The sequence below is a fragment of the Neovison vison genome, chromosome X (assembly GCF_020171115.1).
Source record: "Neovison vison isolate M4711 chromosome X, ASM_NN_V1, whole genome shotgun sequence".
In the NCBI taxonomy this organism is placed as follows: domain Eukaryota; kingdom Metazoa; phylum Chordata; class Mammalia; order Carnivora; family Mustelidae; genus Neogale; species Neogale vison.
In genome coordinates this window covers 47,147,318-47,169,361 of record NC_058105.1, presented here as the reverse complement: position 1 = coordinate 47,169,361, position 22,044 = coordinate 47,147,318, and the positions used below count along the sequence as shown (strand labels likewise).

At 42.6% G+C, this 22,044-nt stretch overlaps 1 protein-coding gene across 6 annotated transcripts in view; it reads right to left on the bottom strand.

Annotated features, from left to right (window-relative positions):
- The window catches only part of TRMT2B (tRNA methyltransferase 2 homolog B), a 52,367-nt gene extending 33,663 nt beyond the window's left edge, over nucleotides 1-18,704 (bottom strand). For 4 of the 6 annotated variants that reach the window (XM_044235137.1, XM_044235141.1, XM_044235140.1 and 1 more), the window contains exons 1-6: nucleotides 18,589-18,704; nucleotides 11,289-11,558; nucleotides 10,533-10,587; nucleotides 7,633-7,767; nucleotides 6,737-6,836; nucleotides 5,667-5,737 (exon numbers count right to left, since the gene is read on the bottom strand). In XM_044235137.1, the coding sequence (XP_044091072.1) occupies nucleotides 5,667-5,737; nucleotides 6,737-6,836; nucleotides 7,633-7,767; nucleotides 10,533-10,587; nucleotides 11,289-11,554 (627 nt within the window). In that variant the 5' untranslated portion in view covers nucleotides 11,555-11,558; nucleotides 18,589-18,704. Of the gene's footprint in view, nucleotides 1-5,666; nucleotides 5,738-6,736; nucleotides 6,837-7,632; nucleotides 7,768-10,532; nucleotides 10,588-11,288; nucleotides 11,559-13,304; nucleotides 13,336-18,588 lie in introns of those variants that run through there. The other 2 variants (XM_044235138.1, XM_044235139.1) reach the window with 2 other exon arrangements.
- Nucleotides 18,705-22,044: the final 3,340 nt, after the last annotated feature.

The window sequence follows — 22,044 nt, the reverse complement described above, 5'->3', positions numbered from 1 at the left end:
TTCCACTTAGCAGGGAGCCTGAAGCGGGACTCCATCCCAGGACCCTGAGATCATGACCTGAGCCAAAGGCAGATGCTTAACAACTGAGCCACTCAGGTGCCCATGAAGTTATGTTTAAAAAATTAAGTGGGAATGCAAGTTGGTGCAGCCACTTTGGAAAACACTGTGGAGATACCTTAAGAAATTAAAAATCGAGCTACCCAGGATGCCTGGGTGACTCAATCTGTTAAGCAGCTGCCTTTGGCTCAGGTCATGATCCCAGTATCCTGGGATTGAGTCCCACGTTGGGCTCCTTGCTCAGCAGGGAGCCTACTTCTCCCTCTCCCTCTGCCCCAGCTCATGTGCACTCACTCTCACTCTCTCTCTCTGTCAAATAAATAAATAAATAAATAAAATCTTTAAAAAAAAATAGAGCTACCCTATGTCCCTGCAATTGCACAATTGGGTATTTACCCCAAAGATACAGATGTAGTGAAAAGAAGGGCCATCTGTACCCCAATGTTCATAGCAGCAATGGCCACAGTCGTCAAACTATGGAAAGAACCAAGATGCCCTTCAACAGAGGAATGGATAAAGAAGATATGGTCCATATATACAATGGAATATTATGCCTCCATCAGAAAGGATGAACACCCAACTTTTGTATCAACACGGACGGGACTGGAAGAGATTATACTGAGTGAAATAAGTCAAGCAGAGAGAGTCAATTATCATATGGTTTCACTGACTTGTGGAGAATAAGGAATAACACGAAGGACATTGAGAGTTAGAGAGGAGAAGTGATTTGGGGGAAATCAGAGGGGGAGATGAACCATGAGAGACTGTGGACTCTGAGAAACAAACTGAGGGTTTTGGAGGGGAGGGTGTGGGTGGTTGAGTGAGCCTGGTAGTAGGTATTAAAGAGGGCACGTATTGCATGTAGCACTGGGTGTGGTACATAAACAATGAATCTTGGAGCACTGAAAAAAAATTAAATTAAAAAAAAATTAAGTTCATTCTTTTAGAACTCACATGGAAGTATTCACATTTTATATGATATATAATATCTGGAATTTACCTCAAACTAATCCAAATGGTTTGGTAGAATGTGGGATGGGTGAGAGTATAGATAAAATTAAGACTGGACACATACTGGGCGCCTGGGTGCCTCAGTGGGTTAAGCCGCTGCCTTCGGCTCAGGTCATGATCTCAGGGTCCTGGGATCGAGTCCCGCATCGGGCTCTCTGCTCAGCAGGGAGCCTGCTTCCTCCTCTCTCTCTCTCTGCCTGCCTCTCTGCCTACTTGTGATCTCTCTCTGTCAAATAAATAAATAAAATCTTTAAAAAAAAAAGACTGGACACATACTGATAGTTGTTGAACCTTGGTAATGGGTATATGGAGTTCATTACACCATTCTCTACTTTTATATGTTTGCAATTTTTCACAATATTAAATGAAAGGAAAATTTGTACAATGAAGGAAAACAAAATCTTAGTACATGTACTTAGCTCAGGAATGAATCTATGACATCTACGTGGTCATAACAATAGAAACACTAAATATTAATTTAACCAAGAATTGTGCTATAAATATTGAAGAAGGGCACTTCCGGAAGAGAGACAAAGTAAGGGAGAGAAATTCTTACATGCCATAACTGGAAGTCAACAAATAATATGTAACTTGGATAAAGCAAAACGCATCAGAATTAAGAACAACAGGGCTCCTGGGTGGCTCAGTGGATTAAAGCCTCTGCCTTCAGCTTAGGTCATGATCCCAGGGTCCTGGGATCAAGCCCCACATCGGGCTCTCTGCTCAGCAGCGAGCCTGCTTCTCCCCCTCACTCTGCCTGCCTCTCTGCCTACTTGTGATCTCTCTCTGTCAAATAAATAAATAAAATCTTTTTTAAAAAAGAAATAAGAAATAAGAACAACAGAAGAAATACCTAAAATAAATGCTGTGGTTTCTGGAAAGCAAGACTCAAGAGCAAGGAAGGGTAGGACAGAGGAGCATCACTTTTCCTTACTAACCTATTACTATTTGACTTTTTTATTTTATTTATTTGAGAGAGAGAGAGAAAAAGGCAGGCAGAGGGAGAGAGGAAGTAGGCTCCCCACTGAGCAGAGAGCCCTATGTGGGGCTCCATCCCAGGACCCCGGGATCATGACCCGAGCCAAAGGCAAATGCCTAACCGACTGAGCACCCAGGCGCCCCTACTATTTGACTTTTAAAATTATGGACTTGTATTTCCTTGATAGCATTTTATTTATAAACTGCTTCTTGGGTCTTGGAGCTCTGGCTATCAGCTCCCATAAAATTTGTATTTTGACTCAAAACTCAAGAAGAGATACTGAAATCTCAAATCAGGGCAAACTGGGGTTATCCTGTCATCATAATGGAATGCAATGTCCCTACCAGGCACGAGGAAAGAGAGATCAAGGTATTTAAAAAATGAGAACAACCTAGGGCTATACATATGGTATTATTTTTATTACAGTGGACATCTGGCCTATATTTGAGTACTACTAGATTGGTTCTTAGATCCCAGTGCAAATTTTGCAGGGAAAGGGAATTCCTCTGGATAGATGTGGAGGGTAAACAATTTGCCTCGCAGAAGCTGGAAGGGCTAGCAACTGGGACAAATATTGCAAAGAGGTATCCATTCACCAAACATTTGATGAGTACCCACTATGTGTAGGAATCTATGCTAAGTGCTAGGCTACAAAATTAAATAATACACAGTGGCTACCTCTGCAGTCTTGTGTGGGAAGCACTGACACACAACAATGCAATCTGATGTAACAAATGCAACAATAGGAGATAAGCAACGGGAGATTAGACGAGGGTACAGAAAAGGGGGAGCCCTAATCAGATTGAGGAGTCAGATCAGGTTTTCTACAGGATCTAATGCTTGAAATGAATCTTTGAACATAAGCAGAAGCCAAGGGAAGAAGACTGAGGGCACCATGGAGAAAGGACAGGTTCAGGCAGGAGTGAGATAGCTCAGCAGGGTAACTTGAGTTCCACACGAATGGAGAGATGAAAGCAGATGAGGGTGTGGCAGAAGACGAAGCTAGGGAGCTTCTCATGAAGATCTGTCAGTGCAAAGACAACAAATTTAAGCTTTATTCTAAAAGCTATTCGGTAACTACTGAAGAATTTTAAGCAACATTGTGGTATGATTCTATTGGCATTTAAGGACACCTCCGGCTGCATTGTAGAGAATAAACCAAGGTAAGGGGCTGGAACTAGTGAGACCACTTTGGAGTTTGTTGTACTAGTTTAAGCAAGAAAAGATGGTAGCTTCAAATTGAGTGGTAGTGGTGGTAACAGTGGTGGAAATAGAAGAGGATGGAGTCAAGGTATTTTTAGAAAGGAAAAATGAGGGGACTTTGAGACTGATTAGATATGGCTGGAGGAGGAAGGTGAGGATTAAGACAGAGGAGACTAGGATGATGTGTTTCTAGTACATGGTAATACCATTTCCTAAGGTGAGAAAAAAAGAAGCAGATTCTCAAAGAGGATAAATTTGGTTTAGGGCAGTATTTCTCAACTAGAGGCAACTTTTCCCCCCAAGAGACATCTGGAGACATTTCTGGTTGTCACAACTAATGACATCTAATGGGTAGAGGCCAGGGATGCTGCTTAAGTCCTATAATGCACCTAACAGCTCCACGCAACAAAAAATGATCCAACCCAAAATGTCATTAGGGCAGAAGTGGAGAAACCATGATCTAGGGCAATGCTGATTTGAATGTGTAGGCCAGTTAAGTAAGGAAGTTTGAGAGACTTTTAGAAATGCACCTCCCAAAGTTCAAGAGGGAACCAGAATGCAAATATAAGTTTATCAATTTGTAGATGGTCATTCCACCTACAACTCTACTTGGGTACAATCTCCCATGAATGTTTTGAAAAGAAGGTTAAGGACAGAGTCCTGGGGGCTACCAATGCTTATAGTAGGAAAGGAGAGGGGGAAAAGATGACATGGGAAAGACTAAGAAGTGGCCAGCAAGACAGGAGGAAAACCTTCAGAGAAAGAAATTAAAGAAAATGTTTCAAGGAGAGAAGAAAGATAAATAAGTGGTGTCAAAGGCAGAGAAAAGTTGAGTGAGTTAGGGAAAGTTTCCACTGGAGTTGGCAACAAAGAGGTCACTGATGACTTTACAAGATCAATCTCTATGGGGTATTAAGGGCGGAAGAACCATGAGATTTTTTTATGATATTTATTTATTTGACGAGAGAGAGACAGCAAGAGAGGGAACAGAAGCAGGGGGGTTGGAGAGGGAGCGAAGGCCTCCCGCCAAGCAGGGAGCCCAAAGCAGGGTTCAATCCCAGAACCCTGAGATCATGACCTGAGCTGAAGGCAGACAAGAACAGAGCCAATAGGGGTCATAGGGAAGGAGGTACAGAAACAGGAGAAAGAGGGTACATAATGAAGGAGCAAGGATTTAATGGAGGGGGGAGATGAGTCCAAAGTGGTGTTTCAAGGAAGGATAGACAGACTTAGACAGGGAAAGGCCAACCCACCTCTTTCACTGAAATAGGAGAAAAAGAGGGATAAGATTTCAGTAAAATTGGTAGATGTTAGAAGAAGCTAAGAGAGCTCTCATGTGATACCCTTAACTTTTCAGGGAAGAATGAGGTATAATCATCTGCTAAGGGCAAGAGCAGAAGTGAAGGGGAGGGAATTGAGGAGAGGTAATGGTTTCACTGAAGAGAATAGGAGAAGAAATTGATGAGGCCCATATAGAAAGACTTCTGGAGAGCAATTCTAAAAGGAAGCTGCATCCTAGCAGCGAAATCTTGGAGGTCAAGATGTGTCTTATTAGAAGGCACCACCCAAGTGTCAGGAATTTAAATCACTAGGAGGGTGGGTGCTGGTAAGAACCAATAGGGAACAAGAGTGTCAGCTGGGGAGTGCTGCTCAGTCCTCATGAGCAAGGCTTTTGACTTGTTTTTTTAAGTTCCACAGGGGCAGGTACCATGCCTATGTGAGCCATTGGATCCCCCGCACCTGGCAGAGTCCCAAATGCATAACAGGCTCTCAATAAATAGTAGGTGCATGAAAAGGGAGGATATAAAAATGTCTTAGAGGCCAACCTCACCATGTAAATGCCTTACCACTTACATCTCCCATTATATTTCTTAGTTCTGCTCTGCCAAAAACAGTAGCCTTCCAAATATTTCAGACACTTGTCACCTATTAAAATGCCCTCACCTGTACCTCTTTTTCCTAATACTTCCTTCTTATTAAATTCCTTGGATGGGGCAGTTGGGTGGCTCAGTCATTAAGCATCTGCCTTCAGCTCAGGTCATGATCCCAGAGTCCTGGGATCGAGCCCCCACATCGGACTCCCTGCTCAGCAGGAAGCCTGCTTCTCCCTCTCCCACTCCCCCTGCTTGTACTCCCTTTCTCACTGTGTCTCCTTCTGCCAAATAAAATCTTAAAAAAAAAATTCCTTGGATGCCTGACATGTGCAATAATGGATGAAGTTCTCTCTCCTGCTCGCCACCCTCCCTAAAATGAAACCCTAGCAATATTCTCTCTGTATTATAAGGTACACTTTCAGAAGACAGCCCCTCCTCCCCTGTAGCACCAGAGGCCGCTCTATTATTAAAATGTCAGGGACATTACTGTTACAGATTGCAATGCCTAGGGTTATCTTCAGCCAGCCCTTGTTTCTCATTACCTGTGCCACTTGATTGTGTTTCTCAGGGATGTTTTTCAGATGGTTAGACCGTACACAGACGATGCTTCTGTCTAAAGAAAGAAAACAAATTTGATTTATATGGTTTTCTTGATGAAAGATTATTTAGAAATATCTGGCCATTCAAATCCCCTCCTTCAGAGATATGCAGATTTAAGAAGTACCTAATTCAAGCTCAAGTTCCTTTTCTCAGAGAAAACCTGTTTCCTAGTCTAGCCATTACAAAACTGATTCTTAACAGAGCTAGTCTGCAATATTTTCTCTCTTGCCACAAATGCACAGTATGACAAGGTCTGCTTTCTGTTCAGATTTTAAGAGGGAAATAAAATGTAATGGGTTTTGTTTTTATAACTGAATCATAGAACACTGATGTCATATACTCATTTAATGGAGCACATGGTTGGGGGGGACAAGTGCCTGCCCTAATGAACTGTAGTTTAAGGCATATGGGTATTAAAAAGTGTGACTAATAAAAAAAATAATGGTGTTTCAAGTGTATTTATTGAAAATGGGCAAATGGAAAGTTCAGGAATGGAATCTGGGAATGGGTATAGGGATTAAGTCTCGGAAATATGCCACTATGAACTCCCTTACCACCACTCACCTCCTTTACCAATTACTTTAAGGCAAATTTATCACAGAAAGCTCTAGTTTTCAGGGATATGGAGATATTAAATAGAAAAGGCAACTCTCTAATAAAGAGGAGACTGCTCCCAGTACGGAAAAGGAGCATAAACTGATGATGAGGACAATGGTGAGTGAGCAGTGGCAACATTAACATTTACTACGTGCTAACTGGGCCTCAGGCATATGACTTTTAAAGGAAGAAAGGGTGAAAGTTGTGATTCCCACTACTACGTGACAATGGCCACCCTCCAGAAGGCATTCAAAATTAACTTTGTGATCCCGTTCTACATCAAGGACTTCATCCTTCTCCTTCAAGGCTGCCGTATTTTCCACTCCTCTCCACGCCCACTGATGCTGTTCCTGCACCTCCCCTCTCCTCACAGCCCTTGGTTTGCTATTTCTACTAGTCATCGCCTTCAACTGACCTCTCCAAGTTCCCAGGTAGTACCCCACAGTCTTTGGGTTGCCATCTGGACCTCGGTTCACAGAGAAGGTAGACTTATTTCGGTAGCCATTGATGACAGGCTGAAGAAGGCAGGGCAGGAGAAGCACAACAGGACAAACAAAACCAAAGAGAACAGCAATAAAAGGAACGTGAGAATGTTCTCTGGATAAGGACAAATAAATGGTGCTTGTTCGGAAGGTGTGGTATTTATGAAAGTGCATAGCTGAGGTCAGGACACTCCACAGACACTCCATAGTGGAAAAGAGTTTCAATCTTGCCGTGAAGCAGGGGTCAGCAAACTTTCTCAGTAAAGGCCAGATAACAAGTTATTTTAGGCTTTAAAAGTCATATGGTCCTTATCACAACTACTTAACTCTGCCATGCAATGCAAAAGCAGCCCCAAACAATCCATAAACAAGCAAGTTCAGCTGTGTTCCAATAAAACTTTACAAAATAAAGCAGGGGTGGGGGACAGATCCGGCCTAAGGACCACAGTTTGCCAACCTCTGCCATAAATTAAGTTCTGACTCTTTGAGGCCTCATTAGGTTTCCAAAGTCTGAAATCTTTCTACAGAGGTAATACTGTAGTGGTTGAGACAGTGAGCTTTGCATCAAACAGACCTGAGGTGAGCTTCAGCTCTAGCACTTTCTAGATGTGTGTCCTTTGGAAAATTACTTAATCTCTTTGAACATCAACATCTTTATCTGTAAAACCATAGTGTCCACCCCTCAGGGTGCCTATAAACAGTCAGTGATGATACATGCTAATCACTTAGCAGAGGGCCTCATCCCCAGAAAGTGCCCAGTAGGTACTAGCTGATATTATTAGCTATTAAGGGGACTTAGTAGATGAAGGATAGGGAAGTGGTGGCTTACAGAGGGGATAATAGGATGGAGAAGACAAGATAGCCCCTCAACTCTGGGTGCAGATGTTGTCACATTGATTCCATTGAGCTTCTGGAGGTAAGACTCCAGTCTCCGTAAAATTTTCTTCTGAGCTTCAAATTTAACCTGCAAAAGAATGTATGTAATGAAACAAAGAAACTTATGCAGTATCACTGCAAATGGAAAACAAAGAGGAAAATAGAAGGCTGTCCCACAGGTGACTGGGTCATGGTCTTAGCAGATAAGGAACCCAAGTGATGGGACAGCAACAGACCTAAGAAGGTATTGGGAGAAAAGAGTGAGCTCTTGTGTAAGCTCTTCATTTTAACTGATCTTTCAAGATTGAACACCCAAGCTATAGGTCAGTGCTGTGATAATAGAAATGTTTTATGCTGGTATTATGTGCTATATAATTTAGTAACCACTAGCCACATGTGGCTAATGAGCACTTGAGATGAGGCTCATGTGACTGAGGAACTGAATTTTTAATCTCATTTCTCTTTTTTAAAAGATTTTATTTATTTATGTTGACAGAGAGACACATAGGGAGAGAGGAAACAGAAGCCAGGGGAGTGGGGGAGGGAAAAACAGGCTTCCTGCCTAGCAGGGAGCCTAATGCAGGGCTCGATGTGGGGCTTGATTCCAGGATCCCAGAATGATGACCTGAGCTGAAGGCAAATGCTTAACAACTGAGCCACCCAGGCACCCCTTTAATCTTATTTAATTTTAGCTAACGTATACAGTCAGTCACCTCTGCTGAAACAGGACATAAGCATTTCTATGCTATGCTCTGCAAAATCACATGAAGGAAATTACAGGGCATTAAGAATATACTTATCTTGATGAGCACTAATACACAGAATTATTGAATCACTATACTGTACACTGGAAACTAATTTAATGCTATATGCTAACTATACTGGAATTAAAATTAAAAAAAAATTAAAGAGCTCATGGGGAAAATGGGGTTAGGCACACACATTCCACAACTTTATCAGTAACGCACATAGAAAGGATAGGAGCCTAGCAAAAAGGGTAATACAGTTTTACACATTAAATGGCTAAGAAATGAGGCACCTGGGTACCTCAATTGGCTAAGTGTCTGCCTTCGGCTTGGGTCGTGATCTCAGGGTCCTGGGATGGAGCCCTGCATCAGGCTCTGGGCTCCCTGCCCAGTTGGAGAGTCTGCTTCCCCCTCCCCAACCCTCCCACTGCTTGTGCACTCTCTCTCAAATAAATAAAATCTTTAAAAATAATAAAAAATTAGAAATTAGGGGTGCCTGGGTGGCTCAGTCATTAAGCATTGTCTTCAGCTCATGTCATAATTCCAGGGTCCTGGGATAGAGCCCCACATCGGGCTCCTTGTTTGGTGGAAAGCCTGCTTCTCCTTCTCTTACTCCCCCTGCCTGTGTTCCCTCTCTCACTGGGTCTCTCTGTCAAATAAATAAAAAAATATTTTTAAAAATTTAAAAATTAAAAATAATAAATGGTTAAGAAATGTAGATACATACTACAGTAAGAATGGTCCTTTACCCTGACAAAGACCTGAAGTTTGCTTGTGGAGGTGGCTGTCCACTTGTGAATGATCCTGAAGCAGTGAAAGGATGGTTATGTGTCACACACAGAAAGATCTAGCAGCAGACATGGATGAGTGGCCCATGCCACATTCAGTGAACTATGGGAACCTGTAGATGTTTGAGGTGTGTGCATGTGTTCGTTTTATGTATTCTTTTTTTTAAAATTGTATTTATTTATTTGACACACAGAGAGAGAGAGAGAGAGATCACAAGTAGGCACAGAGGCAGGTGGAGAGAGAGGGGGAAGCAGACTCCTGCTGAGCAGAGAGCCGGATGTGGAGCTTGATCCCAGGACCCTGTGATCATGACCTGAGTGGAAGGCAGAGGCTTAACCCACTGAGCCACCCAGGCGCCCCCATTTTATTTATTCTTAATGCAGCTCAGTTCTGATGGGTACAGTTTGCTTCTTTCATCTGGTGTTTCTTGTGGACAAAAAAAAAAAAAGAATCACTTGTAAGCCTCTGTGAAATTTGCATTATGTTCAAATTGTTCCTTAATCTATCAATCCCTTGGAACAAATTTGTATTTTTAAGATAAGCATTACAGCAGAATTGACTGTATTTGAAATCAAATAGCCACATGTAGCTCATGGCTACCAGACTGAAAAGTGCAGCTACGTATATAGCAGCAAGAGTACTTACTACTCACACATACAGAGAATAACAAAAAAGCAAGGAAGAAAGGAAACAGGCATTTCCTGATATGGCTTCAGAGTTTGGAAGACCTAACAGGTGTAAAGTTAAAATTTCAGATCCATATTACTCAGCCACCAAAAAGAATGAAATCTTGCCATTTGCAATGACATGGATGGAACTGGAGGGTATTATGCTAAGCAAAATCAGTCAGAGAAAGACAAATAGCATACAATTCCACTCATATGTAGGATTTAAGAAACAAAACAGATGAACAGAGGGGAAGGGAAGGAAAAATAAATTAGGATGAAATCAGAGAGGGAGACAAACCATAAAAGACTCTTAACTCTAGGAAACAAACCGAGGGTTGCTGGATGGGAGGTGGTGTGGGGATGGAGTAACTGGGTCATGGGCATTAAGGAGGCCACTAAGTGATGAGCACTGGGTGTTGTTTGCAACTGATGAATCACTAAATTCTACCTCTGAAACTTATAATACAGTATATGTTAATATAAAGAAACAATTACATTTGAAAAAAAAAAACTTTTCAAGATTCATTAACATACTGATTTTAAGCACCTGTTGGGGCATCTGAGTAGAGCTGTCCAGTCAAGCTTCCTACAAGGCTGGCACCATTCCCCCTGATGGAATCAGGGAATGAAAACGTAAGCTGGGTACCAACCTTGAGCTGTTCCTCGTAGCTCAGCCTCCAGAGTGGTGTCACAATGTCAGCTAGCCTTTAAAAAAAATAATTCAGGCACTTCATTCATTATATAAATATGTACTGAGCACCTACTATGCATAAGTACTTCCTGCCACCATTTTCTCTGGCATTTTACTTATTCAGGAAACCTAACTCTCATGCCCCTGGGGAGATACAGTCTGGGAGAAGAGCCCATTTTGGTGCTGTCTACTTAACAAAGCAGAACAGATGGGCAAACTTAATATAAGAAAAATCCAGATTTATCAGGAGGTAATTAATCATATTACAAAAGGCTTCACTGTTGGGTTCCTTTAAATAGCTCACCTCCCTAATGCTTTTAAAATATAATTTGATTTAGAAAATACATTTGTTGCATAAAATGAGGTATATTTGTGTTTGCATGGCTGCAACAGGACTATTCATTTGTAAGCCATCTGATCGCTCCCTGGATTCCTGGTTTTCAGTGTACCTGCCCTGGACCTTTATAGAGACAATGTCCCAGTTTAATATCTCATTTCTGTGAAAAACATACTTAGAGGCAAGGAGAATATTTTCTGCCATCACAAAGCATCCACCAACATTATTCAGGTGTCTTCAAAGTTGCCCTGGGTATCCTATCTTAGGCGCCCCCTTGAACACTTGCAATGCCATATTAGTTGCATCAGGAATACAGAATTTCAGTAGGCCCAGAAATTCAGACTTGCTAATGGAAAACGGTATCTGCCTGGACCTTACCTTTCCTGCCAGGAACCATCAAGTGGTCCAATGTAGCTTGGTTTCTTCTGACTTTTCTGTCCTCTTTGCCACTTCTTGGTTTTCACGTTGGTGAAGTTTCCCTCACATGCTGAGCCCAAAAAGAGCTTTGACCAACCTGGGTGTTTTGTGGCACACCAGGGGAGCAATCCTGGTTTGGAGAGGGGACCCAACCTGGAGAGGAAAGACCTCGGGCTATGCATTGGGACTCTTCTTTTAATCTCTGCCAACCACAGAAACACTGACATTCACCTGCATGAAAGGTAAACACACAGAAGTTGGGAAACAGAAGCACAACTCCCAAACCCCTTCATTCATTTACAAACCCTTACAGAAGCTCGGCACCCAGCACAGTGCCTGGCATGGAGTCAACACTGGGTAAAAGCAGGCCTGCTGAATGGAACTGAATTACTGCGTATCAGGTACTGGCTTGGGTTCCCAAAATAAAAAGATGAGGAAAGGGGCGCCTGGGTGGCTCAGTGGGTTAAGCCGCTGCCTTCGGCTCAGGTCATGATCTCAGGGTCCTGGGATCGAGCCCCGCATCGGGCTCTCTGCTCAGCAGGGAGCCTGCTTCCTCCTCTCTCTCTGCCTGCCTCTCTGCCTACTTGTGATCTCTGTCTGTCAAATAAATAAATAAATAAATAAATAAGATGAGGAAAGTATACTCTTTGTCCTCCAGGGAAGACTTTAACTCTCTGTATACACTCCAATGGCTAGACCCTCTCCATATTCTACCCTCCGACCCAAAAACCAATTGGTGAACTACTATTCAGTAAGTGCTATGTGCAAGACATGGTGCCACACAAGATTACAATCTAATAGAGAATATCAAGTCCAGATGCAGGAAAAGATGACAATAAATAACACAATGTGATTAGTTCCTGACAAATGCCCAGGAAAAGCTTCCCAGAGCAAGTAAGCCTTGTACCAGGTCTTAAAGGATGGTAGGGAGGTGAATCAGATATTTATAGGACAATGGCTAGACCAGTCTGGCTAAAACAGTAATTCATTTTGGGGAACAGAGGAAATGAGGTTGAAAAGTTACATCAAAGTGAGATCTAGAAGAAAGTTAATGCCTGAATTAATACTAATACTAATTATTATATATTATATATTATTACATATTATAAAATATATGATATATATAATATGATACAGTATTTATTACATACAATATATATTATATATTAATATTATTATTTATTGTGAAGGCAACAGTGAGTTGATGGAGGCTTTATATAGAGAAACAAAGATGAAATAGGGAGGTTAATAAAAAGAACTTCAACAGGATGTCCACTCTCACCACTGTCATTCAAAATGGAACTAGAAGTCCTAGCCTCAGCAATCAGACAACAAAAAGAAATAAAAGGCATCAAAATCAGCAAAGAAACAGCCAAACTGTCACTCTTCCCAGACAAAATGATACTCTATACAGAAAACCCAAAAGACTCTACCAAAGAATTGCTAGAACTGATACAGGAAGGGGCGCCTGGGTGACTTAATCGGTTAAGCAACTGCCTTAGGCTCAAGTCATGATCCCAGGGTCCTGGGATAGAGCCCCGCAGCAGGCTCCCTACTCAGCAGGGAGCCTGCTTCTCCCTCTCCTTCCTGCTTGTGCTCTATGTCGCACTCTCTCGCTCTCACTCAAATAAATAAAATCTTTACAAAAAATAACTTCTTAAAAAAAAAAAAAGAACAGATACAGGATTTGAGCAAAGTTGCAGGACATACAATCAATGCACAGGAGTGCCTGGGTGGCTCAGTCGTTTAAGCATCTGCTTTTGGGTCAAGTCATGATCCCAGGGTCCTGGAATTGGACCATGTCTTGTTCCCTGCTCAGTGGGAAGCTGGCCTCTCCCTCTCCCACTGCCCTGCCACCAGCTTCTGTACTTGCGCGCTCTCTCTCTCTCTCTCTCTCTCTCTCTCTATGGCTCACTCTGTCTCTCAAATAAACAAATAAATAATCTTTTAAAAAATCAATGCACAGAAGTCAGTTACATTTATATATACTTATAATGAGGCAGAAAAAGAGATGTCCATGGGGTGCCTGGGTGTCTCAATCAGTTGGGCATCTGCCTTCAGCTCACTTTGCCTGCTGCTCCCACTGCTTGTGTGCTCTCTCTCTCTGTGAAATAAATAAATAAAATCTTTAATAAAAAAGAAAAAGAAATAGAAATCAAGGAGTCCTTCCCATCTACAACTACACCAAAAACCTTAAGACACCTAGGAATAAACCCAACCAAAAAGGCAGAGGATCTGGGGGTGCCTGGGTGGCTCAGTCATTAAGCCTCTGCCTTTGGCTCAGGTCATGATTCCAGGATGCTAGGATCAAGCCCTGCATCAGGCTCCCTGGTCCTAGGGAAGCCTGCTTCTCTCTCTCCCACTCCCCCTACTTGTGTTCCCTCGCTGTGTGTCTCTCCATCAAATAAGTAAATAAAATCTTTTTAAAAAAAGAGGTAGAGGGCCTGTATTCAGAAAACCATAGAATACTTATTAAAGAAACTGAAGAAGACAAAAAGAAATGGAAACATTCCATGCTCATGGATTGGAAGAAGAAATATTGGCAAAATGTCTATACTAGGGTGCCTGGGTGGCTCTAGGCACCTGCCTTGGGCACAGGCCGTGATCCCAGGGTCTTGGGATCAAGGCCTGCATTGGGCTCCCTGCTTGGCAGGAAGCCTGCTTCTCCCTCTCCCACTCTCCCTGCTTGTATTCCCTCTTTCTCTGTGTCTCTCTCTGTCAAATAAGTAAATAAAATCTTTAAAAAAAAACAAAATAAAATGTCTATGCTACCTAGAGCAATCTACACATTCAGTGCAATCCCTATCAAAATACCATCAACTTTTTTCACAGAGCTGGAACAAATAATCCTAAAATTTGTATGGAACCAGAAAAGACCCCAAACAGCCAAAGGAATGTTGAAAAAGAAAACCAAAGCTAATGGCATCACAATTCTGGACTTCAAGCTGTATTACAAAGCTGTAATCCTCAAGACAGTATGGTACTGGGCCAAAAACAGATACATAGATCAATGGAACAGACTAGAGAACCCAGAAATGGACCCCCAACTCTATGGTCAACTAATCTTCTACAAAGCAGGAAAGAATATCCAATTTTAAAAAGACAGCCTTGGGGTGCCTGGGTGGCTTAGTTGATTAAGCATCTGCCTTTGGCTCAGGTCATAATCCTGGGGTCCTGGAATTGAGACCCACATCAGGCTTCCTGCTTAGTAGAGTCTGCTTCTCCCTCTCCCTCTGATCCTCCCCCTTACTTGTGCTCACACCCTCTCTCTCTCTCAAATGAATAAAATAAATAAAATAAAATAGACAGTCTCTTCAACAAGTGATGTTGGGAAAACTGGACAGCCACATGCAAAAGAATGAAACTGGGCCACTTTCTTACACTGTACACAAAAATAAACTCAAAAGGGATGAAAGACCTAAATGTGAGAGAGGAATCCATCAAAATTCTAGAGGAGAACACAGGCAGAAACTTCTTTGACCTTGGCCTCAGCAACTTCTTGTTAGACATGTCTCCAAAGGCAAGAGAAACAAAAGAAAAAATGAACTATTGGGACTTCACCAAGATAAAAAGCTTTTGCACACCTGAGGAAATAGTAAACAAAACTAAAAGGCAGCATACGGAATAGGAAAAGATATTTGCAAATATCTTATCAGATAAAGGGCTAGTATCCATAATCTGTAAAGCACTTATCAAACTCAACACCCAAAAAAATCTAGTCAAGAAATGGGCAGAAGACATAAAGACATTTCTACAAAGAAGACATACAAATGGCCAACAGACACATGAAAAAGTGCTCAACATCACTCTAAATCACTCCAAATCACACACAAATCAAAATCACAATGAGATACCACCTCACACCAGTCCAAATGACTACAATTAACAAATCAGGAAACAACATGTTGGCAAGGATGCAGAGAAAGGGGAAAGTTCTTAAAATGTTGGTGGGAATAAAGTGGTGCAGCCACTCTGGAAAACAGTATGGAGGTTCCTTAAAAAGTTGAAAATAGAGCTACCCTATGACCTAGAAATTGCACTAGGTATTTACCCAAAGATAAAAATGTGGTGAACCAAAGGGGTACCTGCACCCCAATGTTTATAGCAGCAATGTTCTACAATAGCCAAACTATAGAAAGAGCTAAGATGTCCACTGACGATGAATGGATAAAGAAGATGTAGTGTGTGTATATGCACAATGGAATATTACTAAGCCATCAAAAAGAATGAAATCTTGACATATGGAATGACATGGATGGAACTAGAAGGTATTATGCTAAGCAAAATAAGTCAATCAGAGAAAGACATATACCATAGGATTTCACTCATATGTGGGATTTAAGAAACAAAACAGATGAACATAGGAGAAGGAAAGAAAAATAAAGTTAAGGTGAAAATAGAGAGCAAGGTAAACCATATGAGATGCTTAAATCTAGGAAACAAATAGAGGGTTGCTGGAGGGGAGCTGGGTAGGGGAAAAGGTAACTGGCATTAAGGAGGGCACTTGAAGTAATGAGCACTGGGTGTAATATGCAACTGATGAAACATAAATTCCACCCCTGAAACTAATTAATACAGTATATGTTAATTAAATTGAACAATAAAGAATTTAAATCAAGAATTTAATAAAATTCTATTATTCTAATATAATTCTAAATCAAGAATTTAATTAAAAAATAAAAATAAGGGGTGCCGGGGTGGCTCAGTGGGTTAAAGCTTCTGCCTTCTGCTCAGGTCATGATCCCAGGGTCCTGGGATTGAGCCCCCCATCAGGATCTCTGCTCAGCAGTAAGCCTGCTTCCTCCTCTCTCTCTGCCTGCCTCTCTGCTTACTTGTGATCTCTGTCTGTCAAATAAATAAAATCTTTAAAAATAAATAAATAAAAATTAAAAATAAAAAAGAGGGGAAAAAAGTGAGCTCAGGAGGGCCTGGGTGGCTTACTCTTGGTTTTGGCTCAGGTCATGATCTCATGAGTCATGGGATCAGGCCCTGCATCAGGTTCTGCACTCAGTGGGGAGACTGCTTCAAGAATTCTGTCCCTATACCCCTCCCCCTACTCACATATGCTCTTGCTCACACACTCTCTCTCTCAAATAAATAGATAAATCTTTTTTAAAAAAAAAAGTAAATTCATGTTTGAGGCATGTGTTTTCAATGGTAAGGAAAATATCCAAATGGAAACATCTAACAAGTAGAGAAGCAATACTACGAGTCATGAGAAAAGTTGGGGTTAGGGATTTGATGGAGTGTCTGTAAGTACAAGTTGTAAGATTTTTTTTTAAGAGCTTTCAGGGGCACTTGGGTGGCTCAGTTGGTTAAGCGTCTGTCTTCGGCTCAGGTCATAATCCCAGAGTCCTGGGATCAAGCCCCACAACGGGCTTCCTGCTCTGTGGGAGCCTGCTTCTCCCTCTCCTTGCCACACCCCCTGCTTGTACTATTTCTCTGTGTCACATAAATAAAATCTTTTTTAAAAAATTTATAAATAAATAAATGCGAGCCTTCAGTAAAAAGAGAAAAAGACCAATGACTGACTACACCTGGGAAAAAGGCAGTATCTGGAGAACAAGAAGAGATGCTTGTGACCCAGGAGAATGTGGAGCTTAGAGGCCAAGGAAGATGGCTTTAGGTAAGGCCCTGACATATCTAGTAAGTCCGAGGCCAAAGAAGGGAAATAAGGCAGTACTAAGTGGCAGACAGGAGGACCAAATGAAGGTCTGAGATCTTAGGCGTGTAGACCCTAGAGTCAGGCAGACCTGAGTGGTCCCCTGACTCTATCACTTACTAGTTAAGTGGGCTTTGGCAAGTCAATTATTCCCCATGGCTTTCCTTTTTTTTTAATCTGTAAAATCAAGATAATAATAGTACCTACCTCATATAGTGGTTTTAAGAGTTAAATAAAGGATAATTAATTAAAAGTACTCAGCAGATTAAATACAGATGATGAACAAAATACATACATACATACATACATACATACATACAAATGATGTTTGTTAAGCTCTGAGCATAGCACCCAGTACCTGGCGAAAACTCAGTTAACTGTCATGATGCTTAAAGACAGTAGAGGACTGGGTGGTGGTGGCAATACTGATGGGGGGGGGAGGACAATGAGGAGTAACTATAAGACAAAAGCTGCATGAACTAGAACAGGTGAGGGCCACACTTTGGAAGGAGGAAGCGATCCCTTTGCCTCCAACACAAGAGTCAGTGTTGTTGCCTTTTTACTTTATGGTGCCTGATCATGGCTGTGTAACTTGTTTGGGTACCAAGGACATGTGAATGGACTTGGCTGGACACCTTAATGATGAGCTGTGAAATTACCTTTTTGTCCTTGTCCTCTACATTGGATTATATTCCAATGTTAAGTCATACCTTAATTCAGAACACACACAGACACACACACACACACTATCTCCGATGTATGCAACAGATTTATTGACAGAAATTCCCCCATGGCTTCCTCTTATTACTGTGAAATTCGTATGCTATGTCTACTGGGTACTTAAAGGCTACTGACATGGGTGCTATAATATTTAGCCCATATACCATTGTGGGTGTTTACCAAACACTAAAGAAAGTAACTGTCACAACATGGAGGCATTTGCAGGGTGCAGGGGGGGACTTCACAAATTTCTAACAAAACAGATTTAAGCTGCTCAAAGTTGAGGTGTTCATAGATAGTACCCAGGAAAAGGCAAGTTACTAAGAAAACAGGCTTTAGGCGCGCCTGGGTGGCTCAGTCGTTAAGCATCTGCCTTCGGCTGAGATCATGATCCCAGGGTCCTGGGATCCAGCTCCCCGAACTGGGCTCCCTCCTCAGAGGAAGGCCTGCTTCTCCCTCTTTCACTCCCCCTGCTTGTGTTCTCTCTCTCGCTGTGTCTCTCTCTGTCAAATAAATAAATAAAATCTTAAAGAAAATGGGCTTTGGAGCCGTATTCTAATCTCAGCTCTGTTGCTCGCTAGCTATGTGACTTTCCAGCAAGTTACTTAAGCATTATGAATGTCAGTGCCATCATCTATCAAAATAGGATGAGAACCAGGGTGCCTGGGTGGCTCAGTGGGTTAAAGCCTCTGCCTTAGCTCAGGTCATGATTTCAGGGTCCTGGGATCAAGCCCCGCCTCAGGCTCTCTGCTAAGTGTGACGCCTGTTTCTCCCTCTCTCTCTCTGCCTGCCTCTCTGCCTACTTGTGATCTTTGTCTGTCAAATAAATAAATAAAATCTTTAAAAGAAACAAAAAAAAATAGGACGAGTACCACTTACCTTTCAGGGTTGTGCTAAAATTAAATGAGTTCGGACACCTGGAGGCTCAGTCCGTTAAGCATCTGCCTTCGGCTCAGGTCATGAGCTCAGGGTCCTGGGATCCAGCTCCCCTCACTGGGCTCCCTCCTCAGAGGAAAGCCTGCTTCTCCCTCTTCCACTCCCCCTGCTTGTGTTCTCTCTCTTGCTGTGTCTCTCTCTGTCAAATAAATCTTTTTAAAAAAGAATTAAAAATAATAATAAATTAAAATAAATTTTAAAGGGGGCGCCTGGGTGGCTCAGTGGGTTAAGCCGCTGCTTTCGGCTCAGGTCATGATCTCAGGGTCCTGGTATCGAGCCCCGCATAGGGCTCTCTGCTCAGCGGGGAGCCTGCTTCCCTCTCTCTCTCTCTCTCTCTCTGCCTGCCTCTCTGCCTACTTGTGATCTCTGTCTGTCAAATAAATAAATAAAATCTTTTTAAAAAAATAAATAAATAAATTTTAAAAAATAATTAAATGAGCTCATATATACAAAGTGCTCAGGATAGCGCCTAACAGCAGGAATTTGATATGTGTCATTATCTCTCCTTAGGCTCTGATTCAAAGCACATCACTTCACTTCTTTATGCCTCCATGTGTCTGACCTACAAAACTGGTGAGATGTAATAAAGCATGTGAGTGCTGCTAGGAGAAGTAAAATATGCGGGAAACTTATAAAACAAAACACAAACAAAACAACTTTCATAACATTCTGCTTTAGTGCCTGCTGGAGTGTGGTGGACTTAAGGTCTGCCCTGGACCACCTATTAATACCATCAAAAGTGTGTGATCTGTGACAAACATTTTTCTAAAGTGAGACAAATGTATGTATTTGATATGAAGAAAAGCAAAAACTGGAGAGAGGAAATGAGTGAAGAGGTAGGAGACAAAAAAGAAGTACTGGGCAGAGTAGAGGCAGACTGAAGGGGGAGGGTGTGCTGCAGGCCCATTTAGGGGTTGGCAGAGGAGGGACAGGGGAGCTGAGGACTGAAGATAGCTATCTGTACCCCACAACATTCAGACTTATTTTGAGTGTGTGGGGTCCTCTCGCTGGTGAATGCCACCATGACTGTGCTCCACTTGCCCTATATCCCAGCAGAGGGGTCTTGTGCATCTATGTTTCTTCCTCCAAATTATCAGATATGGTCTAAAATAGGACCCTACTATTGCCAACAAGTCACGGCTCCTGGTAAAGACCTTTTTACCATATTTAGTAATTTCTGTAGTGAAATATATTTTTCAAGGCAGCATAATAATACTAGTCAAAGTGAATTATGTTTCTTTGTTTCTTGATGTCAGAGGGGGCATTTGCCCACAGAAAAGTCTGGTTTCATTTCAGGGATTTTCCTATCAAAAAAAAAAAAATGCTAGGGTTAAAAAAAAAAATGTGTGACATCTACTCAGTTTCTCCTATAGGAATTAATCGGAAACGGACTCTGGGTCCAGAGCTGCCAGATAGGAATGTAGACTAAGTCTCTAGGGTTGGAATAGCTAACCTGCCTGAAATGCTCAGAGAGGTTCCAATCCGAGACTATGTGGTAGGTCCTGATCCGTGTGAGGCCAAGGAGCTTCTTGGACCAAAATGTTTACACACAGACCAGGGTCCTGCTTACATTCTCTGTTCATCCTTCCTTCAGCTGGCCTGGCCCCCGACAAGGTTCTCGGCAAAATGAGACGGACATAGGGGTGTATTGCAGAGTCCTCACTGCATTGCACGTTCAATCAGGTCCTTCCCCCACCAGACCCCTTCACCAGCCCCTCCATCCCCCTCTTCTTCGGGCAAATTCCACCCACCATGTCTGCAGGAAAGACTATTACTGAATTTGGGCCAAGAGAGGGCTGAGGTCACAGCACAGGCGGACGCCAGGCTGGCCGCAACCTTGGACAGCTAGCGTTCTGTCCCGTCCGTTCCCACCTCCTCCGGCCTCAATTCTCCGCCCCGCGGGCAATTGGGTTCACTAAACAGTTTTCTCTACCGTAAGGGTTCCATCGGGCTTTCCGAGCTCTTCACGTACCCCCCGCCCCATACCTTTGCAACCAATAAATCCTCTTACAAACCTGAGGCGGCACACGAAAAAGCCAGCGGGCGGCCTGGATAGCTGCCGCTGGGGAGAGTCACTTCCTGGTGCGGCACCGCGGCTCCCGACGCACACGCAGCCAGACCCGGGCAGGCGCAACAGGACGCGGGGCTCCTCCCAGGCGCGGGTCAGCCTGCCCTGCCCGGGCAGCCAGTTTCGGGGAGCCCTCCTCCCTACTTTAACGTGGCCCTTCTCTAGAGACCTTTTCAAAATCACCCAACGCCCTGTTGCCCCCTCACCCTTCCACCCCCGCACCAAGGTTTCTCCCCAAGGTGCCCTCTCCTCCCCTCCCAGCGACCCCGCCCACCGCCTGCTCTTCTCCCCGTCCCATTGGTGGATCTGGATAAGCCTAAAAAAAAAAATCACAAAGAAATTTGAACTACAGTGTCAATAGTGGTGCCTATCTCAGGGTGCTCGCGATTTAACTCAACCAAAATGATGGGCTCAGATCCATGATGGACTGGTTGGAAGATTGGGAGATGAAGGGTAGGGCGGTTTCTTCAAATCGCAACTTTTTTTTGAGTTGGCCTTCCTGGGGGCCCTAGGGACTTTCCAGCATTCGTTCTCCCTCTATATTTTACATTGCTTCAGCAAAGTGTTACATTCTTATGACAAGGTAAACCTGGTTTCTTAAGTGGATCCCACGCGGGGCTACTAAATCCTCAGGGCAAGAATTGCTTTTCAACTTCAAAAGACAGAAGGAGACTAGCTACTGATGTGGAGAACAAAGGCAGAAGGAAATGCAGATAAAATTAAATATCCTTATAACCCAAAGCCCAATGACAAATACTTGAGGCAGGAGGAGTATAACCTTTCTCCAGGAAGCTCCCAACTGTCTTAAAGTAAATGCCTTGCTAGAGGTGAAAACAACCTTAGTTTGACACTACCGAGGTCTCCAGGACCCTGTCAATCTTTGTTAGCATACGAAAATCCTTTTAGAATTTCCCTTATCTTTACTTCCCCCAACTCCAAAGTATATAATCTGTCCTCCTCACAACCACCGCCCCCCAACAGCAGCTATTTCTGCTGGCCGGTCCAGTCCCATGCTTTAGTAAAACAACCTTTATGTATCAAAGATGACTCAAGAATTGTCTCTTGGCCATTGGCTCTGGACCCCACCAACACAGCACTACTCCAAAAATACATCAGATACCAATAATTCATTTACCAGCTCCTGGACTACATTCAGTGATTCCTTTAATTTTTAGAGGGATCGGGAGCCCAGCCAAATGAGTAAGAGAATGTTGAAATATGCACACATGCGTGTGCTGTAAAAAAAAATGTTTTTAATAAAATTAAAATTTACAGCAAAGTAAGTCCACATTTAATGACACTTAATTTTTATTTTTAATAGTAATTAGACT